The sequence below is a fragment of the Cynocephalus volans genome, chromosome 4, assembly GCF_027409185.1.
Source record: "Cynocephalus volans isolate mCynVol1 chromosome 4, mCynVol1.pri, whole genome shotgun sequence".
NCBI lineage: Eukaryota > Metazoa > Chordata > Mammalia > Dermoptera > Cynocephalidae > Cynocephalus > Cynocephalus volans.
Genome location: NC_084463.1, coordinates 20,702,459 through 20,720,094, shown reverse-complemented (window position 1 = coordinate 20,720,094; position 17,636 = coordinate 20,702,459). Strand labels below are relative to the sequence as shown.

Below are 17,636 nucleotides of genomic sequence, written 5' to 3'. Positions count from 1 at the left end.
CCAGGAACCCCACCAATTTTCCATGGTGAAGGGCCAAGAAAATTCCCCTCTTGGCTCTGGAAGGGCTCAGGCAGAAGTAATCATTGTGAAATATACCCAGAGCCTTTTCCATAACAAAGACCTGCTCTCAGTAGCAAGAGACTTTGCCAGATCTTCATCCCAAATGCAGGAAAGGCTTTTCTACCACTTCAGAGTGTGACCCCTCTAGCCTTCCTGTTTTACTTAAAGTTGCAAATCATAGCCAACAGGGGTCAGTCCTACATGGAATTAGATTGGGGATGGTGTCATCCTTCCTCAGCTAGGAAGGGAGTAGGGGGGAAAGGGAAGATGGGGCGAGAACCTAGGGAAACAATTGGGAAAGCCACAGCCCCAATGACACAAACCCACCAAAAACACAGGCACTGAATCCAAATATTATAGGATAATATTCTTCCCTCAAACGTTACCCGCACATTGACGATAGATGATAACAGTAGATGATAGCTGAAAGAGGTGCAAAACACAACTCTCTGAGAAATAGTGCTTACAGATGCCTAAAGTAAACAGGCAAGGTGGGGATGCTAGAGATATTTGAAACCTCTGGCACCTACAACTACTACAAGCATTAAACACAGTCCAACTTCTAGCCAGTTTACTGTAAACCTTCATACTAGTGGCCTATTTGTGTTAGTTCCGGTCACCTGGTACAACATTCCCTTCATACAACAAAAACATTACAAGGTATGCTAAAAGGCAAGAGAAACAGCACAGTCAAAAGAGATAAAGCAATCAGAATAATTCCCAGATATGATTCCAACAGAGATGTTGGAATTATGAGAGTGGGAATTTAGAAGAACTGTGCTAAGAACTCTAATAGAAAAAATAGACAACAAGAAAGAACAGATAGTTAATGTGAGCAGAGAGATCAAAATTCTAAGAAAGGACCCCAAGCAGGAGCTGAGGTGAGCCAAGCCCCATGTACCACCAGGGGCCCCGATTCAAGCCACAGAGAGCCCCACCCACAATCCAAGCAGGAGATGAGGTGAGCTGAACCCTCTGTGCTACCAGAGGCACAGACTCAGGCCCTGGAAAGCCCCACCAGGCCCTGGAAAGCCCCACCAGGCACAGACTCAAGCCCTGGAAAGCCCCACCACCACACAAGCAGGACCCAAGGTGGACTACCACAATCAACGCCACACGTACTGCCACCACAAGGATGGCTCAGCACCACAGTAGCAGCCAGATCCACCCTAGAGGCAGCTCATCACACACTTGACTACGTTGATTCAATGTAGTGGAGCCTGCAAATAGAGGAGGAAGTGTTTCTCTTCATAGTCAACTCCAGAGTAAGAGAAGAAATAAATACTCTTCCAGGTAACCGAACATCAGCTACAAAAAATACTAGAACTACAAATAAACAAGTAGACATGACTTCACCAAAGAATTCAGTAATTCTCAAATATAGACCCCATATAGTAGGAAACCCTTGAAAAGTTTGAAAAGGAGTTATAAGCAGCAATCTTAAGAAAACTAAAAAGATGAGAAGACTCAATTAGAGAACAAAATGAATTGAGAAAAAATATCCAGGATATGAAGGAGGAAATTTACAATGAGATTAATTCCTAAAAAAGAATGTAGCAAAACACCTTCAACTGAAGGATTCATTCATTAAAATAAAAAACCCAACAGAGAGCTTGAACAGCAGGCTATAGCAAGTGGAAGAAGAATTTCAGACCTCAAAGATGGTGTTTTTGAAATAACCCAGGCAGAAAAAAACAAGAAAAAAGAACTTTTAAACAAATGAAGAAAACTTAAGAGAGCAGGCAGACAACTTGAAAACTCAAACATCTGAGTCACGGGCATTCCAAAAGGGGAGGAGAAAAGAAAAGGCATTGAAAACCTCTTTAAGGAAAAAATAGCAGAAAACTTACCAGGTCTAGGGACAGATGCAGACTTTCAGGTCCAGGAAGCCCATTGATCCCCCAAACAGATTGAATCCAAAAGGATCCTCTTCAAGACACATTATAGTGAAATTTGCAAAGCTCAAAGACAAAGACAGAATTCTAAAAGCAGCAAGAGAAAAGCATCAAGTCACCTATATGGGAATCCCTATCAGTCTAAAAGCATGCTTCTCAACTGAAACCTTACAGGACAGAAGAATTGTTCAAAATAGTAAGAGAAGAAAATTGCCAGCCAAGAATTCAATACTCAGTAAGTCTGTCCTTCAAAATTGAGGGAGAAATAGTGTATTTCCAAGACAAATAAAAATTGTGGGAATTCACCAACACACAACCAGTTCTGCAAGAAACATTCAAAGGACACATGCATCTAGCATCTGAAAAATGATAATCACTATCGCAGATAAGAAAGAACAAAACCTGCCATTAAAACAAAAATGCAAACAAGAAAGAGAAAGAAGCCAAAACATGCCACTGAAATTTCCAACTAACATTGAAGATGAAAAATAAAAGAGGAAGAAAGGAACAAAAGATATTTAAAACGTCTAAACAAAAAGCAAAACACTGACAGGAGTGAAACAACACCTGTCAATAACAACCCTAAATGTACATGGATTAAACTCCCCATTCAAAAGACAGAGACTGACTGATTGGATTAAAAAGTTAGACCCCAGTATATGCTGTCTTTAAGAGACTCACCTCAACTGTAAAGACACATGCAGACTAAAAGCGAAGGGATGGAAAAAGATATGCCATGCAAATGGAATCCACAAACTAGCAGGAGCATCTATTCTAGTATCAAATAAAATAGACTTTAAAACAAATATGATAAAAAGAGACAAATAAAGCCACTATATAATTAATTATAAAGGGATCTATCCAGCTAGAAGACAAAAAAATCATAAATATGTATGCACCCAACACTGGAGCACCCATACATATAAAGTAAACACTCTTAGATCTAAAGAGAAGAGATAGACCGTAATATGATAATAGTGGGTGAACTGAACACACCTCTCTCAGCATTGGACATTTGACCTAGGCAACAGATCAACAGAGAAACACAGGATTTAAACTACACCTTAGACAAAGTGGACCTGCCATGTATCTACAGAACATTTCACTCAACAACTGCAGAATATACATTCTTCTCATTAGCACAAGGAACTTTCTCTGAGACAGACCACATGTTAGGTCACAAATTAAGTGTCAGCAAATTTTTAAAATTCAAAATCATTTCAAGTATCTTTTTCAAAGCACAATGGATTAATACTGTAGGTGAAAAACAAGTGAAACTCTGGTAACTATACAAATGCATGGAACCTAAACAATAGGCTACTGAATGACCTATGGCTCCAAGAAGAAATTAAATAAAAAATCAAAAAAAGTTTTTGAACCTAACAAAAATAAAGATACATCATTCAAAAACCTGTGGAATATTGCAAATGTAGTAGTAAGAGGGAAGTTTATTGCAATGTTTACATCAAAAGAATAGAAACTCTTCAAATAAATGAACTAATGCTATGCCTCAACGAACTAGAAAAACAACCACAATCCAATCCTAAAAGTAGTAGATGGAAAGAGATCATTAAGATCAGAGGAGAATGAAATGAAATAGAGACCAAAAAAGACCATACAAAAAGATCAATGAAACAAAAAATTGGTTGCTGGTTTTTTGAAAAGATAAATAATATAGACAAACCATTAGTTAGATTACCAAAACAAACAAACAAACAAAAAAAAAGAACAAGAAGAAGAGAGAAGACCCAAATAACAAAAATCAGAAATGAGAAAGGAAACTTTCAGCAAATAAGGTATAGAAGGTAATTATCTCAATGCAATAAGACCCATATATGTCAAATCAACTGTCAATATCATTCTGAATGATAGGATTCTGATATTTAGAAGAGGAAAAAATATATAAGGATGTCCACTTTCACCACTCCTATTTAACATATTTGAAGTACTAGCCAAAGCAGTTAGGCAAAAGAAAGAAATAAAGAACATCCAAACTGGAAAAGTTAAAGACAAACTGTCCCTGTTTGCAGATGTCATGATTTTACATAGAGAAGAACCTAAAGGCTCTACCAGAAAACTCTTAGAGAACAATTTCAGAAATATTTCAGGGTACACAAAATCAACACCCAAAAATTAGTAGCATTTTTATACTCCAATATTTACCTAGCAGAAAAAGAAATCAAGAAAGCAAGCCCATTTACAATTGTTGCCCCCAAAATAAAATACCCAGTAATCAATTTCACCAAGGAGTTGAAAAATCTCTACAATGAGAACTACAAACCGCTACTAAAAGAAATTAAAGAAGACATAGAAAGGTGGAAAGACAAACCATGCTCATGGATTGGAAGAATTAACATTGTGAAAATGTCCATACTACCCAAAGCGATCTACAGATTCAATGCAATCCCCATCAAAATATCAAAGACATTCTTCATGGAAACTGAAAAAAAAAACAATCCTAACATTCATGTGGAACAACAAAAGACCCTGAAGAGCTAAAGCAATCCTGAGTAAAACAAACAAACAAATAAATAAACAAACAAACCCTGACACATTATACTACCTGACTTCAAAAGTATTACAAAGCTATTGTAACCAAAACAGCATGATAATGATATAAAACCAGACACTCATACCAATGGAACAGAATAAAAAACCCAGGAATCAACCCACATGCTTACAGCCAACTGATCCTTGACAAAGGCAACAAGAACATAAATTTTGGAAAAGACTGCCTCTTCAATAAGTGGTGATGTAAAAACTGAACATTCATATGCAGAAGAATGAAACTTGGCCTGTACCTCTCACCGTATACCAAAATAAATTCAAAATGGATTAAAGACTTAAATATAAGACTGAAACAATAAAATTACTAAAAGAAAACATAAAGGAAACCCTACAGGGAGTAGGACTGGGCAACTTATTCTTTATGAATAAGACCCCAAAAGCACAGACAACAAAAGATAACAATAAACAAATGGGATTATATCAAACTAAAAAGGTTCTGCACAGCAAAGGAAACAATCAACAAAGTGGAATGACAACCTACAAAAATAGGAGAAAATATTTGCATACTAAACATCTCACAATGGATTAATAACCAGAATATTTAAGTAACTCAAAAAACTACACAGTAAAAAAACCAAACAATCCAATTAAAAAATAGGCAAAGGAGATAAATCGACTTTTTTCAATGGAAGACACAAAAATGGTCAACAGGTACATGGAAAAATGCTCAGCATCAATAGTCATCAGAGAAATGCAAATCAAAACCACACTGAGATAGCATCTCACCCCAGTTAGATTGGCCTTTATTAAAAAGACCAAGAATAACAAATGCTGGTGAGGATGCAGGGAAAGGGGAACTCTTCTACACTGTTGGAGGGACTATAAATTAGTACAACCATTATGGAAAACAGTATGGATGTTTCTCAAACAACTACAGATAGAACTACCATATGATCCAGCAATCCCACTACCAGGTGTATATTGAAAGGAATGGAAATCATCATGCCTAAGGGATACCTGCACTCCCATGTTCATTGCAGCTCTATTTACAGTATTCAAACTATGGAACCAACCTGAATGTCCATTGACGGATGACTGGATTAAGAAAATGCAGTATATAAAAAGAATGGAATGCTAGTCAGCCATGAAAAAGAAAGAAAATCTTCCATTTGCAGCAACATGGATGAGCATGGAGAAAATTATTTTAAGTGAAATAAGCCAGACACAAAAAGAAAGACAGCATGTCCTCACTCATAACTGTGTGCTAAGAAAGAAAAAAAGAAAGGAAGAAAGAGAAAAGAAAGAAAAGAGCACAAAATATGTTGAACTTCCAAAACGAGAGAACAAACCTAAGAATACGGTAGATGGGGGAAAAGAAGAGGGGGGGCTGGCTGGGGAGTGATTGGTTGCATACAGTGGCATAAAGAATGTTTATGATTTGTAGTAATAAATATGCTAATAAAATAAATAAATAAAAGAAACCAAGAATCCAAAGGAAATCCTAAGAATTGAAAACACTGTAATGGAAATGAAGAATGCCTTCATGAGCTCAAGATTTGTGCTATTTTACGACATGTCTCAGTTCAGTTTAAAGTCATGTCAGCGGGACAGAACTGGACTTAGAATGGCAAACAATCCTTGCAGTCTCCCATGAACATCACAAGGAAAGTGTAGCAGTAATCCCTGCTGCACTCTTAGTGCTGCTCAGAACTTCGTATGGCTCCCATCAGTGATGCTTAATTACCATACAGCAGGCTCCCTGTTATGGCATTGATCTTCTGTGCTGATTTTTAGAGCTTTTCCCACCTGTGACCTGGTTGGCACACTTCATTAAAGTTTTGAAATACTCTTATACCACATTATCTAACATGTGGGTATATGGTCAGTGGGCTGCCTTTAGAGGAGTAATAGAAAGTCTCATGCCTTATCAATAATTTCTGTCATCCATTTATATCTACTGACCCTTAGTGCTGTCATTAGAACATCTGACCACTCCAGACTTGCTGCACACATCTCAAACATATTACAGCTGTCCATTGCTTCTGCTAACTGGGGATTAATTGGATGAATAAGGTGATACTGAAACTTTAGGGCTTCACAAATGCCCTTTTTGATGAATAGGCATGTCCCCTGGTCACTTTGTGATAGAATTTTCAAAATCATAAAGTCTGTTAAAAATATTTTGCCAATGTTAACTGTGAACACCCGTTTTGAAAATGTCCCTAAATTCTGACAAAGAGGGGAAGGAGATAACCTATTGTCAATAATTTTTCCCACAGTGTGAGAAAACTTGATTCACAATGCAAACTTTTTGAGTAAACACCTTCATGCAGTCCACCTAAAACTCTCTCCTCTCCACCTACAGGGAGAAGGTGGAATTGCACTTTCTGACCTTGTGGATGGGTGGGTGCAGTTCCTGCTCCACACATATGCATGATCCAGATTTTGAGGTTATTAAGGAAAGAAAGGAAATGTAAAATGCTTTGGTTTTAATCTCTTGTACCAGTGTTTCTCTCATCAGAATTAAGAGTCAAAATACAGTATGATTTGGCATGGAAAATGGAAGCTTTGTGAATTTGAGGCACACCCCAAAACACATGAACAGTAATGAACTTTATATTATTTACGTTTTACATATGAATTATTATGAATTATATAGTTAGAGCATACCTTTTCATTTATATGTGTAATTCTCTTTACCTTCAGATGGTCATTTGCTCCACTACCTAATCTGTGTTAGATGCCATGTGGTTTACCATGGCACTTCAGATGTAGTTTAGGACACTCTAAAGTCCATCTGTTTACTTATGTGTTTCCCACTGAACTCTGAAGTTCTGGAACATTAACACTGTCTGTCTTGAAACTCTGTATCTTCTGCACCTGAAATATAATAATCACTTAATTAAAATGGTTGAAGGAATTTTGCGTTGATTAAAAAGAATGCAGAACTTAACTTATGTACAAGTATCAGCATTGGGAATATTATAGAATGTATCCTATTTATTCAAAATTTGAACCAGCTATGTTTTAACTATTCTCTTCTCGTTATTTAAAACCCTTCCCAGCTACTAGTTAAGCCAGAAAATATAGCTTTCAGAGAATCCATCAGATACATCATGACCATAACCATACAATGTTTTTAAACTGCAGGTTAAGAGGGAAATGACAGCACTAATAATGAGCCCCTGTGGACAACATCTCACTTCTAAACTCCAGAGATGCTATTTCAAGGAGAAACCCAAGAGAGTAGATCAAAATATGCTATAATGTGTTGAAAGATTTGCTAAGGTTTCATCATTCCCCATGTAGAATACAAACATAAATTTTGGTATTTTTTATTCTTTTTTTTGTTTTCCCCTTTTGAAAAACAGTGCAATGTGGAGCACATAAGTAAACAGATGGGCTGATAGTCTGACGAAGTACTGTGTTTAGAATCTTAATCAGGTGGAGACAGAAGAGTGGATGAGATGCCTCTCATGTTCTATGGAAAATGTGGTTTTCTTAAAAAAAAAAATCCTACGTTGATATATAAAACACATATGACTATCCAAAAATATGTGCTTTGTTATTTCAACAATTATTGATAATATCTTGCCTGCCAAAGACATAAAAGGTTCCTAAATTTTTGTGAAAAGAATGTAGCATAAAGGTTGACACCTGTATGCCAAATAGTCTGGGATTAAATCTTGACTATATTCCTTATTAATTGTGTGAATTTGGAGAACAGTACCTATCTCACAGGGTTCTTACAATGATTAAACTGAGATAATCCTTACAAAATGTCTAGTGTGTCACAACCTCAATAATATTTACTGTTTTTACCTCTGAATTATTCCAGAATAATTTAATTTAGCATGATTTGAATGTTTCATGTATTTTATTATGGTTCAATTCCTTAAAAATTAATAAGTATGGAAATACAAAATTTACCAAAATAGTTATTTGACAGAGGAATGATCACATTGCCAATAATGGTATTAATTGCTAAAGTAATTTATTATCAGTGATTTAAAGAAAACTACACTTATCTATCTTCAAAAATACAGTGTAACATAAGCAACAAAAGCAAAAGTAAACAAGTGAGACTACATCAAACTGAAAAGTTTCTGCACATCAAAGGAAACAATCAGCAAAATGAAAAGGCAACCTACTGAAGGGGAGAAAATATTTGCAAACCATACACCTGATAAAGGGTTAATATTCAAAATATATAAGAAACTTATGTAACTCAATAGCAAATAATAATAATAATGATAATGATCTAAGCAAAATATGAGCAAAGAACCTGAATAGATATTTTCCAAAGAAGACGTACAAAGGGCCGATAGGTATATGAAAATATGCTCAACATAACTATTTATCAAGGAAACGCAAAGTTGAACTCATGTTAATAGAATAAAATGTTGGTTACCAGGGGGTTGGGGTTGGAGAAAAGTAGGAGATATTGGTCAAAGCGTGTAAAATTGTAGTTACAGGATGAATACTCTCTGGAGACCTCACGTACAGCATGGTGATTATGGTGAATTAAAATGTCCTCTATGCTTGACTTTTGCTATCAATAAAGATTTGACGGTTTGCAACACACAAAGAAAGGTAACTGTGTGAGGTGATGGATATCTACGATAGCCTAATTACAGTAATCATTTCAAAATATATATAATAAAACTCATTGTAAACAATAAATATATACATTTTTATTTGTCAATCATGTCAATAAAGTTGAAAAAAATAAATAAAATTACAATGCGCTCTTTAAGAAAACCATTAATTTGTAAAGATGATGATTCTTGCAAACAGGCTATCTGGCAGGTGGCCCCAAGTTTGAATTTTTTTAATGTTTATCGAGAATATATTATGAATCAGCATCACTCAGAGCACTTGTCAACTTCTATTAACTCATTTAATCCTCATAAGAGTATTTTGAAAGAGGATCTTGGACAGGTGGGAAATTGAGGTACAGAACATGAAATGATTTCTAAACTTATCCGAAAGAATATTTGTATTGTTTGGGGCTGACCCCGTGGCTCACTCGGAAGAGTGTGGCGTTGGGAATGCCGAGGCCACACGTTTGGATCCTATATAGGGATGGCCGGTGGCTGAGCGCGGTGCAGGCGACACCAAGCCAAGAGTTGCAATCACCTTACCGGTCAAACACAAAAAGTAATAATAATAATTTAAAAAAATTTTTTTTTAAAGGAATATTTGTATTGTTTGCATGCAAGTCTATCACTTCTAGTTCATTACATGTAGATGATCACAGGTATGGAGTGTGTATTGGCTATATAGCCATGTGTTATGTGTTATGTTTTTTAGGGTGTTTTGTTTGTGCCAGGCCTTATTTTTCTAATTTGTGAAAGAAATCTGTTGAAATCCCATGATAACAAGTTACCTAATTATATTTCCATATTTTTACTTTCTAAATTGAAAATGCCATTGGCTTCACCTGGCAGTGGCCATCCCTGCCCTGGAGCAGGTTGTAGTTTGGTGTAGCTCAGTTTCCAGGACTGCAAGATGGTAGCGGAAGGCGTTATCTGGACAGCACAACCAGCCACCACCATCTATAGAAAAAGGATCCAGGGAAGTCCTGTTCTTTGCTAAATGTAGGCATCTGGTTAGATAGAACAGGGAATTCAATGTCAGAGTATATGATAGAAAGTAGAGGTGTCTACTGTTAACTTCTTCCTGAGCTCACTAACCTACCTAAAAAATTTGCAGACTCATTCAAGAGCTGGTCCTCACAGTCCTGGGCAGAGAGATAATAGACTGCAGGAGAGAAAAACAGGACTTTTTCAATGTGGGAATAATTAATAGGATCAAGATTAACCGGGGAGGAGGATTAGCCACCTTGAAACCTTCACATAGATACACATACATACACACCCATGCAGCCACTATAAGAGTGAAGAAGGCATCTGCACAGCTGCAGCCAAAAATAAATGACCTCTGATATTTGTTGCTGTCCTTGAACACTATTTCCATGATTGTAGCTCCTGAAGCTTGTATGCACATGAAATAAACAGAAAAAGCTTACTGTCACCTTCCTTATATAAACAACTTAACACTCTGTTCCTGTGATACAACTAGAATATTTATTTTTTCAAAATGTAAAACAAACCTATGGCAAAGAAATGTCAATAGATCAGAATATCAGCTCATTCATAAATTTAAAAAATCTAATTGTAAGTTTAATTTTTTAAATTGAACAATTGTTTATTTTTATTGAACATAAATGATTATACATATTTGTGGGGTACAGATTTGAATATCTATACCTGTATACAATGTGTGATAAATAGCATACTCACATCACAAAACTTAATCATTTCTTTCTTATGAGAACATTCAATCTCCACTCTTCTAGCCAGTTGATAACATGCAGCAATTACAGTTAATTCTAGATGCTTAGCTCAACTGTACACCAAAAGGAATTTATCTTTCCTAACTAGGTGTTTTGTGTCCAATAACCTCTTTCTCACCATCTGCCCTCTCCCATTCCCACTTCTAGTACCCACATTTCTTAAAAAAATACGTGAGAGAAATATTTCTGAGTAGGTGGTTTTGAATAATGTTTAGTACTGGGAACTATACCTGTAATAAATTTCATGTTAATAACTAAATAACTAAATGTTATTACCAATTTTGAAAAAATAAGCATATCTACTTCATGGTGTTTATTTGCCCTGAGAATATGCTACTTTGTCTTTAAGTTTCAACAGAGCTTTCTGCACTTCCTTGTTCCTCAGTGTGTACACAGCAGGGTTGAGAAGGGGGGTCAGCACAGTGTAGAAAACTGCCACAACCCCATCCACAGTGTCCTTGGAGCCTGGCCTCAGGTAAATGAACAGACCAGGACCAAAGAAACAAAGGACCACGATACAGTGAGAGGCACAGGTCTGGGAGGCCCTGCGTCTCCCCTCTGAGGTGCGGATCTTCAGGATGGAGCAGACGATGGACACATAGGACAGCACTATCAGGACAAAGCAACCTGAGGCCACCACACCAATGTTGACAAAGATGACCATCTCGTTGGCCAAGGTGTCTGCACAGGCCAGCTTGAGGATGGGTGGTGCATCACAGAAGTAGTGCTGGATCTGGTTGGGCCCACAGTAGGACAGATGGAAGGTCAATGTGGTCTGCAGAGCTGAGTGCAGAGAGCCACTGAGCCAAGTGCTAGTGGCCAGGAGGGCACAGGTTCTCCCACTCATCATGCTGGTGTACCTGAGCGGGTAACTGATGGCCAGGTAGCGGTCATAGGCCATGACTGTGTAGAGGAAACACTCGCTGCTCCCCAGAAAGTGGAAGCAATAAAGCTGGGCTATGCAACTGTGAAAGGAGATGGCCCTGCCCTCAGGGGACACCAAGGTCATAAGCATTTTGGGTACTGTGACAGTGGAGAACCACATGTCAATGAAGGAGAGGTTGGCGAGGAAGTAGTACATGGGGGTGTGGAGGTGAGAATCCACCCTGATCAGCAGCAGGATGAGGAGGTTCCCCAGCACGGTGAGCACATAAATCACCAGGAAGATCCCAAAGAGGGGGGTGTCCAGCACTGGTGCATGGGGAAGGCCCATGAGGAAGAACGTTGTCACGAGGCTCCCATTTGTCATTCTTTTCAACCTTGGTCCCTCTCCCTATGGGGATATAAAAGCAGCTGGCATTTAACATTTAGTTGAGAATTTCAAATTCCTTCTCTGTGTGGCAACTGCATCATCCATGGTTATATTTGTAAGCTTCTTTAGCATAGGGTGTGAAGTGATTTCAGCATCTCTCTCTCTGTCTCTGTCTGTCACACACACACACACGTACACAAATAGACATACACGTGTATATGCTGAAGAAAGTAGGAGAAACCTATTGTAATAGCTTTCTATTGGTGTATTGTAAATTACCATAAACTTCATGGCACAAAATAGGCAAATTTATTATCTCAGCTTTTCTGTGGGTCAGGTCAGCTGGGCCCGCTGCTCAAGGTCTCACCAGGTTAAATAAGCTGTCAACTGAGGCTGCAGTCTCATCTGAGGCTCAGGACCCTCTGCTATGCTTATTAAGGTTGTTGGCAGAATTCCGATTCTTGCGGTCACAGGACTGACATTTGTGTTTTCTTGCTGGTCATTGGCAGGGGTTATCACTCTCACCTTGTAGAACCCACTGTCTAGTCCCAGCCACCTGGCCTTCTCACAGCATAGCAGCTCACTTCTTCAAAGCCATCAGGAGAATCTCCAGTTTGCTGTGACAAAGTATTATGTGTTGACAATGTAATCAAGTGAGTAATGTCCCATCATATTCACAGCTCCCACCAACACTCAAGGGGAGGTGATTATACAGGGTGCGTACACGGGTAGGGGAAATCTTGGAGAATATTTGGAATTCTATCTAGCACATTATATTAATTCCAAGAATTTAATTGCTGGTAGCAATGAATGCTGGTAGTCATCTCTCAGTATTCATGGAGGATAAGTTGCAGGGCCCCCAGGGATACTGAAATCTGTAGATGCTCAAGTTCCTTATAAAAATGGCATAGTACTTGCATAATCTACACATGTCCTTATATATACATTAAATCATCTCTAGATTACTTATAGTACCTAATACAATGTAAGTTTTACGTAAATAGTTATGATACTGTACTTTTTATTTGTATTATTTTTTTTGTTGCTCCACATAGTTTTGTCTCCCATTGGTTGAATACCTGGATGTGGAACCCATGGATACAGAGGGCCGACTGTGTTTCAAAAGTCCACAGTGCACCTACGTCATTCTCCAACTTCCTCGTGTGTTACTTGACATTACTAACATCACCTGCTCACTGAGAAGTTATAAGTACTAAATGAGATATACATGTAAAGTATGTAGCACAGTGCTGAGCATGTGATAACGGCTCAATAAATGATAGTGAATCACACAACAGTGTGCCCTGCAGACTTTTACAGAATTGCCTTTTTTCGTGGTACAGAGAGAGAGAGAATAAGTAAATTCTCTTAGTGTTTCTAGAGGCTTCTTCTCTATCTCAAAGCCTGATCTTTGTGGAATATTTCATCGCTGGAAGTCTTACTGGTACCCCCACTACTACCTGCTTTTAAAAGCACTTCTTTTGGGTCTTCCAGAGCAGGTAAGAATCTCAGCAAAACTGCACAGTGGGATTCTCCACAACCTCCCGCACGATCCTGAGAACACCAAGCCTCATGCGTGCTGCCCCTGCTTCTCTTACACTTGACCATCCCTTATGGGGCTCGAGGAACATGAAGATCATAGGAGCCCTCCCAGCCACAGTCTGCTGGGGAGGGGCCAGGTTTCTGTCATACGTCCTTCTCTACGTGGTATCTAAATATTTTCCAATATTGGCTTTTCTAAAGATCATGTTTTTCTCCCCACCACCTTCTCCTACTCCTTACACTCAAGAACCCAGACAATGCCCTTATTGTAGAAGACAACGCCATCAAGTCTACGTTTCTTATTTAGCACTCTTGACTTGAGACAGGACAAGTGGAACCAGTGACGAGGCTTGATGTCAAGGGACGTTGGGATTCTGTACATTTGAAATTGGGGCAAAAATGTGACTTTTAACTTACTAAAAAATACTGTCAAGTGCAAGATAGTTATTAATTGTTCTGTGGGGAAAGCCTGTGAAAATGATTGACCAATAGATGAGAAACCAGGATCTCTGCTATTAGCAGAGCCCAGATAAAATGTGTCTTATCTCTAGGGAATATGGTTTAGGCTAAAATTTTTTCAAATATGAGGATAAATAGGAGAGACAGAATAATTGTATTCACCAACCTGGATGTAAGAACTCCAAAAGGAAAAAAAATATAGCTGAAATTTTGAGTCAGCAAGACTCAATCCCCAGTGTAATCTCACATTTAGATTTCATGAAATATGAAAATCTTCAACAGGTGAAATCTAAGGTAACCTGAGACATAAGGCAGGACTTGCAACAGGAGAGGTCATCAGTTGACTTGAATGTCCATGGTGTAGCTTTTATTCTCTATTTGTAGCCCCTCATTTATTGTCTCTATATCTATTGAGAGATTAGCTAACCGATTTTAGAATAAAGTCTAACAATTCCCAAGTATCTTAGCTATGAATGGACATTTAAGATAAAGGAAAGAAAGAAAGCGTGGGAAAGTAAAAGAAAACTATCTTTCTAAGAACTCACCTTACAGTACGTGATTCATTTCAGTAGTGAAATTCCACTGAGTTATTTTCCCAAATTGTTCAGATTTCACATGCTCTGTAGAGATATTAGTTTTCAAGATATCACTGAAAGAACATATACACCATGCTGAGAGTGTCCCATTACTATTCAAGGACCAAATTAGGTGAGGTACAGGGAATGGAAACTCAAATGGCTAGGTGGGTAGGAACTTAACTCGATTTGGTGTCTCAGGGGATGGGATTGCTCTTGGGCTCTCAGGTTCCCTGGATGAGCACAAAAACAACACCAAGAGATGACTGAAAGGTTTTTCGTAAGCATGCACATGTTTCCCTATGTGTTTATGACTGAACCCTCCTGAGAAGAGCCCATGTCTCCCTGGAACTGATATGTACACCTAGGAGGAAAGAAGGAGGACTTAGTGACCATTTTCCCTCACCCGTAGTTGGGAGACACTCACAACAGCTTGCTCCAACTTAAAATTGTCCAGAATCCATAACTGGTCATCACTTGTTGGGCTCCTCAGCTCAATGTCATCCTGTCACCATCTCTTCATTGTGGTTTAAAACATCCAGATTCCCCCCAACTTTGTTGTTTAGAATTTTAGAGGGGCATTTTCCCAAAGAAATATCTATGAAAATGTAATTATTTTCCAAGTATATAATTAATAATTAGATTTTATTGCTTTACAAACATGAATGAATACGTGATATTTCATTAGTGTTATCTCCTTTTACATAAAACTCTTCATTTACTATATTCATTTCTCTCTGTTGTGGTAACCATCTTTTTCTCATTGATCGTCTGAACATTTATGAATTAAGAACATTAATTCATTGCTTTATTATAAGGTAAAATGTGCTTTTAATTTTGTCTTAAATATTTTAAATATATTTAAATATTTTCACATTTAAATATATTCTAAATATGTTTAAATATTTTTGTTTGTATAGATACTTTTAAATGTTCTAGAGAGTTTTAGCAATTGGTTCCAATACAGTTTCTGTTGTTGGTATTTGCTTTTAAGAGGTTTTCCTTATATTCAACATTTATCACTTAAATAATTTCTAATGCTTTTAATTTTTCTTCAGTTAAATCTTTACTTCATTTGGAATTAATTTTATTTTAGGTGTGATATAAGTATGTTTTCATATTTCACATAATTTGAGATTGTACTTGGAATTACCTTATTAACTAAAGCATTATTTGGAAATTTCGTTGAAATTCCCAACTGTTTTGGTTTTTTTTAATATAATTTGGTCACTATGCTCTAGCTTTATTACATTATAATCAAAGAAAATGAGCCACAAAATTTTTATTTTAAAGTGTAATAATTGCAATCTGAGGCACTTGTACTTACCCAGCTGTGTCCCACCTGGCTATAGCCGTTAGGCACCCACGCTGTGCCATGCCATGCTGTAGCCAGGACCTCTGCCCAGGTGACATACAGATCCAGCTGCAGATGCAGCCCTGCCTTTTCCCACACTGCAGTTGTCACAGACTGCTATAACAGAATTTTACCACCCTGCTTCTGCTTCTCTCTGTTCGCAATTTTCCACCCTGAGACAAAGTCATAACCACATAAGATCATATGATCACTTCTCTTGCTCTGTTACAAAAACCCGGAAATGCTATAATATAAAAACAGAGGCCCCACTGTGTTCAGGGCTCAGCCATTGTGACTATAGTCCACTGAGCTAATGCCAGTATATCAATAAACTCTGTTTCTTGTTTCAAGCTTCAGTGTTTCCTGCCTCTCCCTGTGAGTTCACAGTAACTCACTGCAACACAGTCCAATGTATCATTTTTACGTTTAGCATGTTTTGTCTGTTAATTTTCTCTAAAATATCTTCACTTTAGCAAATGTCATAATGGCTACCACATTTATATCTAAAATTCAGCTGTAATTGATTTTTGATGTGTGCATTGAAAGATAGGGTCAAGATTCATTTTTCACACCAGGATACCCATTTAACCCCAAATGATTTATTAACAAAGCCAGTCTTTCTCTAGTATGCTTCATTATTATCTTTGTTATATTAATAGGTATCAGTCTATTCCTTTACTCTCTAATCATTTCTCTGTTTCTCTATTTTTATGCAAATACTACACTGTCCAAATTGCTGTAGCTTCATTATAAGTTTTGATATTTGGTGTTGTGAATCTTCCAGTTTTGTTTTATTTCTTTAAAATTACCTTGTTCTTTTTGGTACCTATTGCGTGTTAATATACACTTCAGGATCCATGTGTCCATATCCCCAGAACAGAATGTTGGGATTTTATTTAGAATTGCATACAGCAGTTTGAGGAGAACTTGTCATCTTTAAACTTTTGTCTTCCATTTTATGAGCACAGTACAATCCTCTATTTCTTCAGCAACTCTGACATTTTTCTTGAACATATTTTATAATTTCTACTGGTGTGGTCTTACACATCTATACTTACATTCATATTCAGGTCATAATTTCCTGACTTCAGCACTACTGACATTTGGGCAAAACAACAACAACCACACAAAAGAACAGCATCCCGTTGTCCTGTCTGTGGTGAGATGTTTAGTAGCATCTGTGATCTTTATCACTAGATGCCAGTACCTGTGACACTCAACAATCTCTCTAGGCATTACCAAATGACTCTGGTGGTGCAAAATTACCCCCAGTTGAGAGCCACTGATCTAAATATTTAGTATGTATTTAATTTTTATATTGAACTTAAACAAATATAAATAAATGGGCACAAATAAGTGCATAAACCATTTTACTTGTAGTTGTAGATCATACATTATCATTGTTGTCCAGCAAGATATTGTGTGAATACACCAAAATTTATTTTTATTCAACAGTTGATAGGTATTTGAATAGTTTCCAATTTTTGCCTGTTAAAAATAGTGTTGTAATAAATTTCTAAAATACATGTTTTTGGATATAGATGTATGTGTCATATGTTTACAGAATTTCCTTTGGCAAACACGTATTATATATGATACACCTTTCTTTTGGATATACATTTGCAAACCCATA

At 37.3% G+C, this 17,636-nt stretch overlaps 1 protein-coding gene across 1 annotated transcript; it reads right to left on the bottom strand.

Annotated features, from left to right (window-relative positions):
* Positions 1–11,134: 11,134 nt before the first annotated feature.
* On the bottom strand, positions 11,135–12,073 carry LOC134377142 (olfactory receptor 10G7-like). The gene has a single exon (XM_063095757.1). It carries the CDS (start codon positions 12,068–12,070, stop codon positions 11,135–11,137), a length of 936 nt encoding a protein of 311 aa, XP_062951827.1. The 5' UTR covers positions 12,071–12,073.
* Between the last annotated feature and the right edge of the window lie 5,563 nt (positions 12,074–17,636).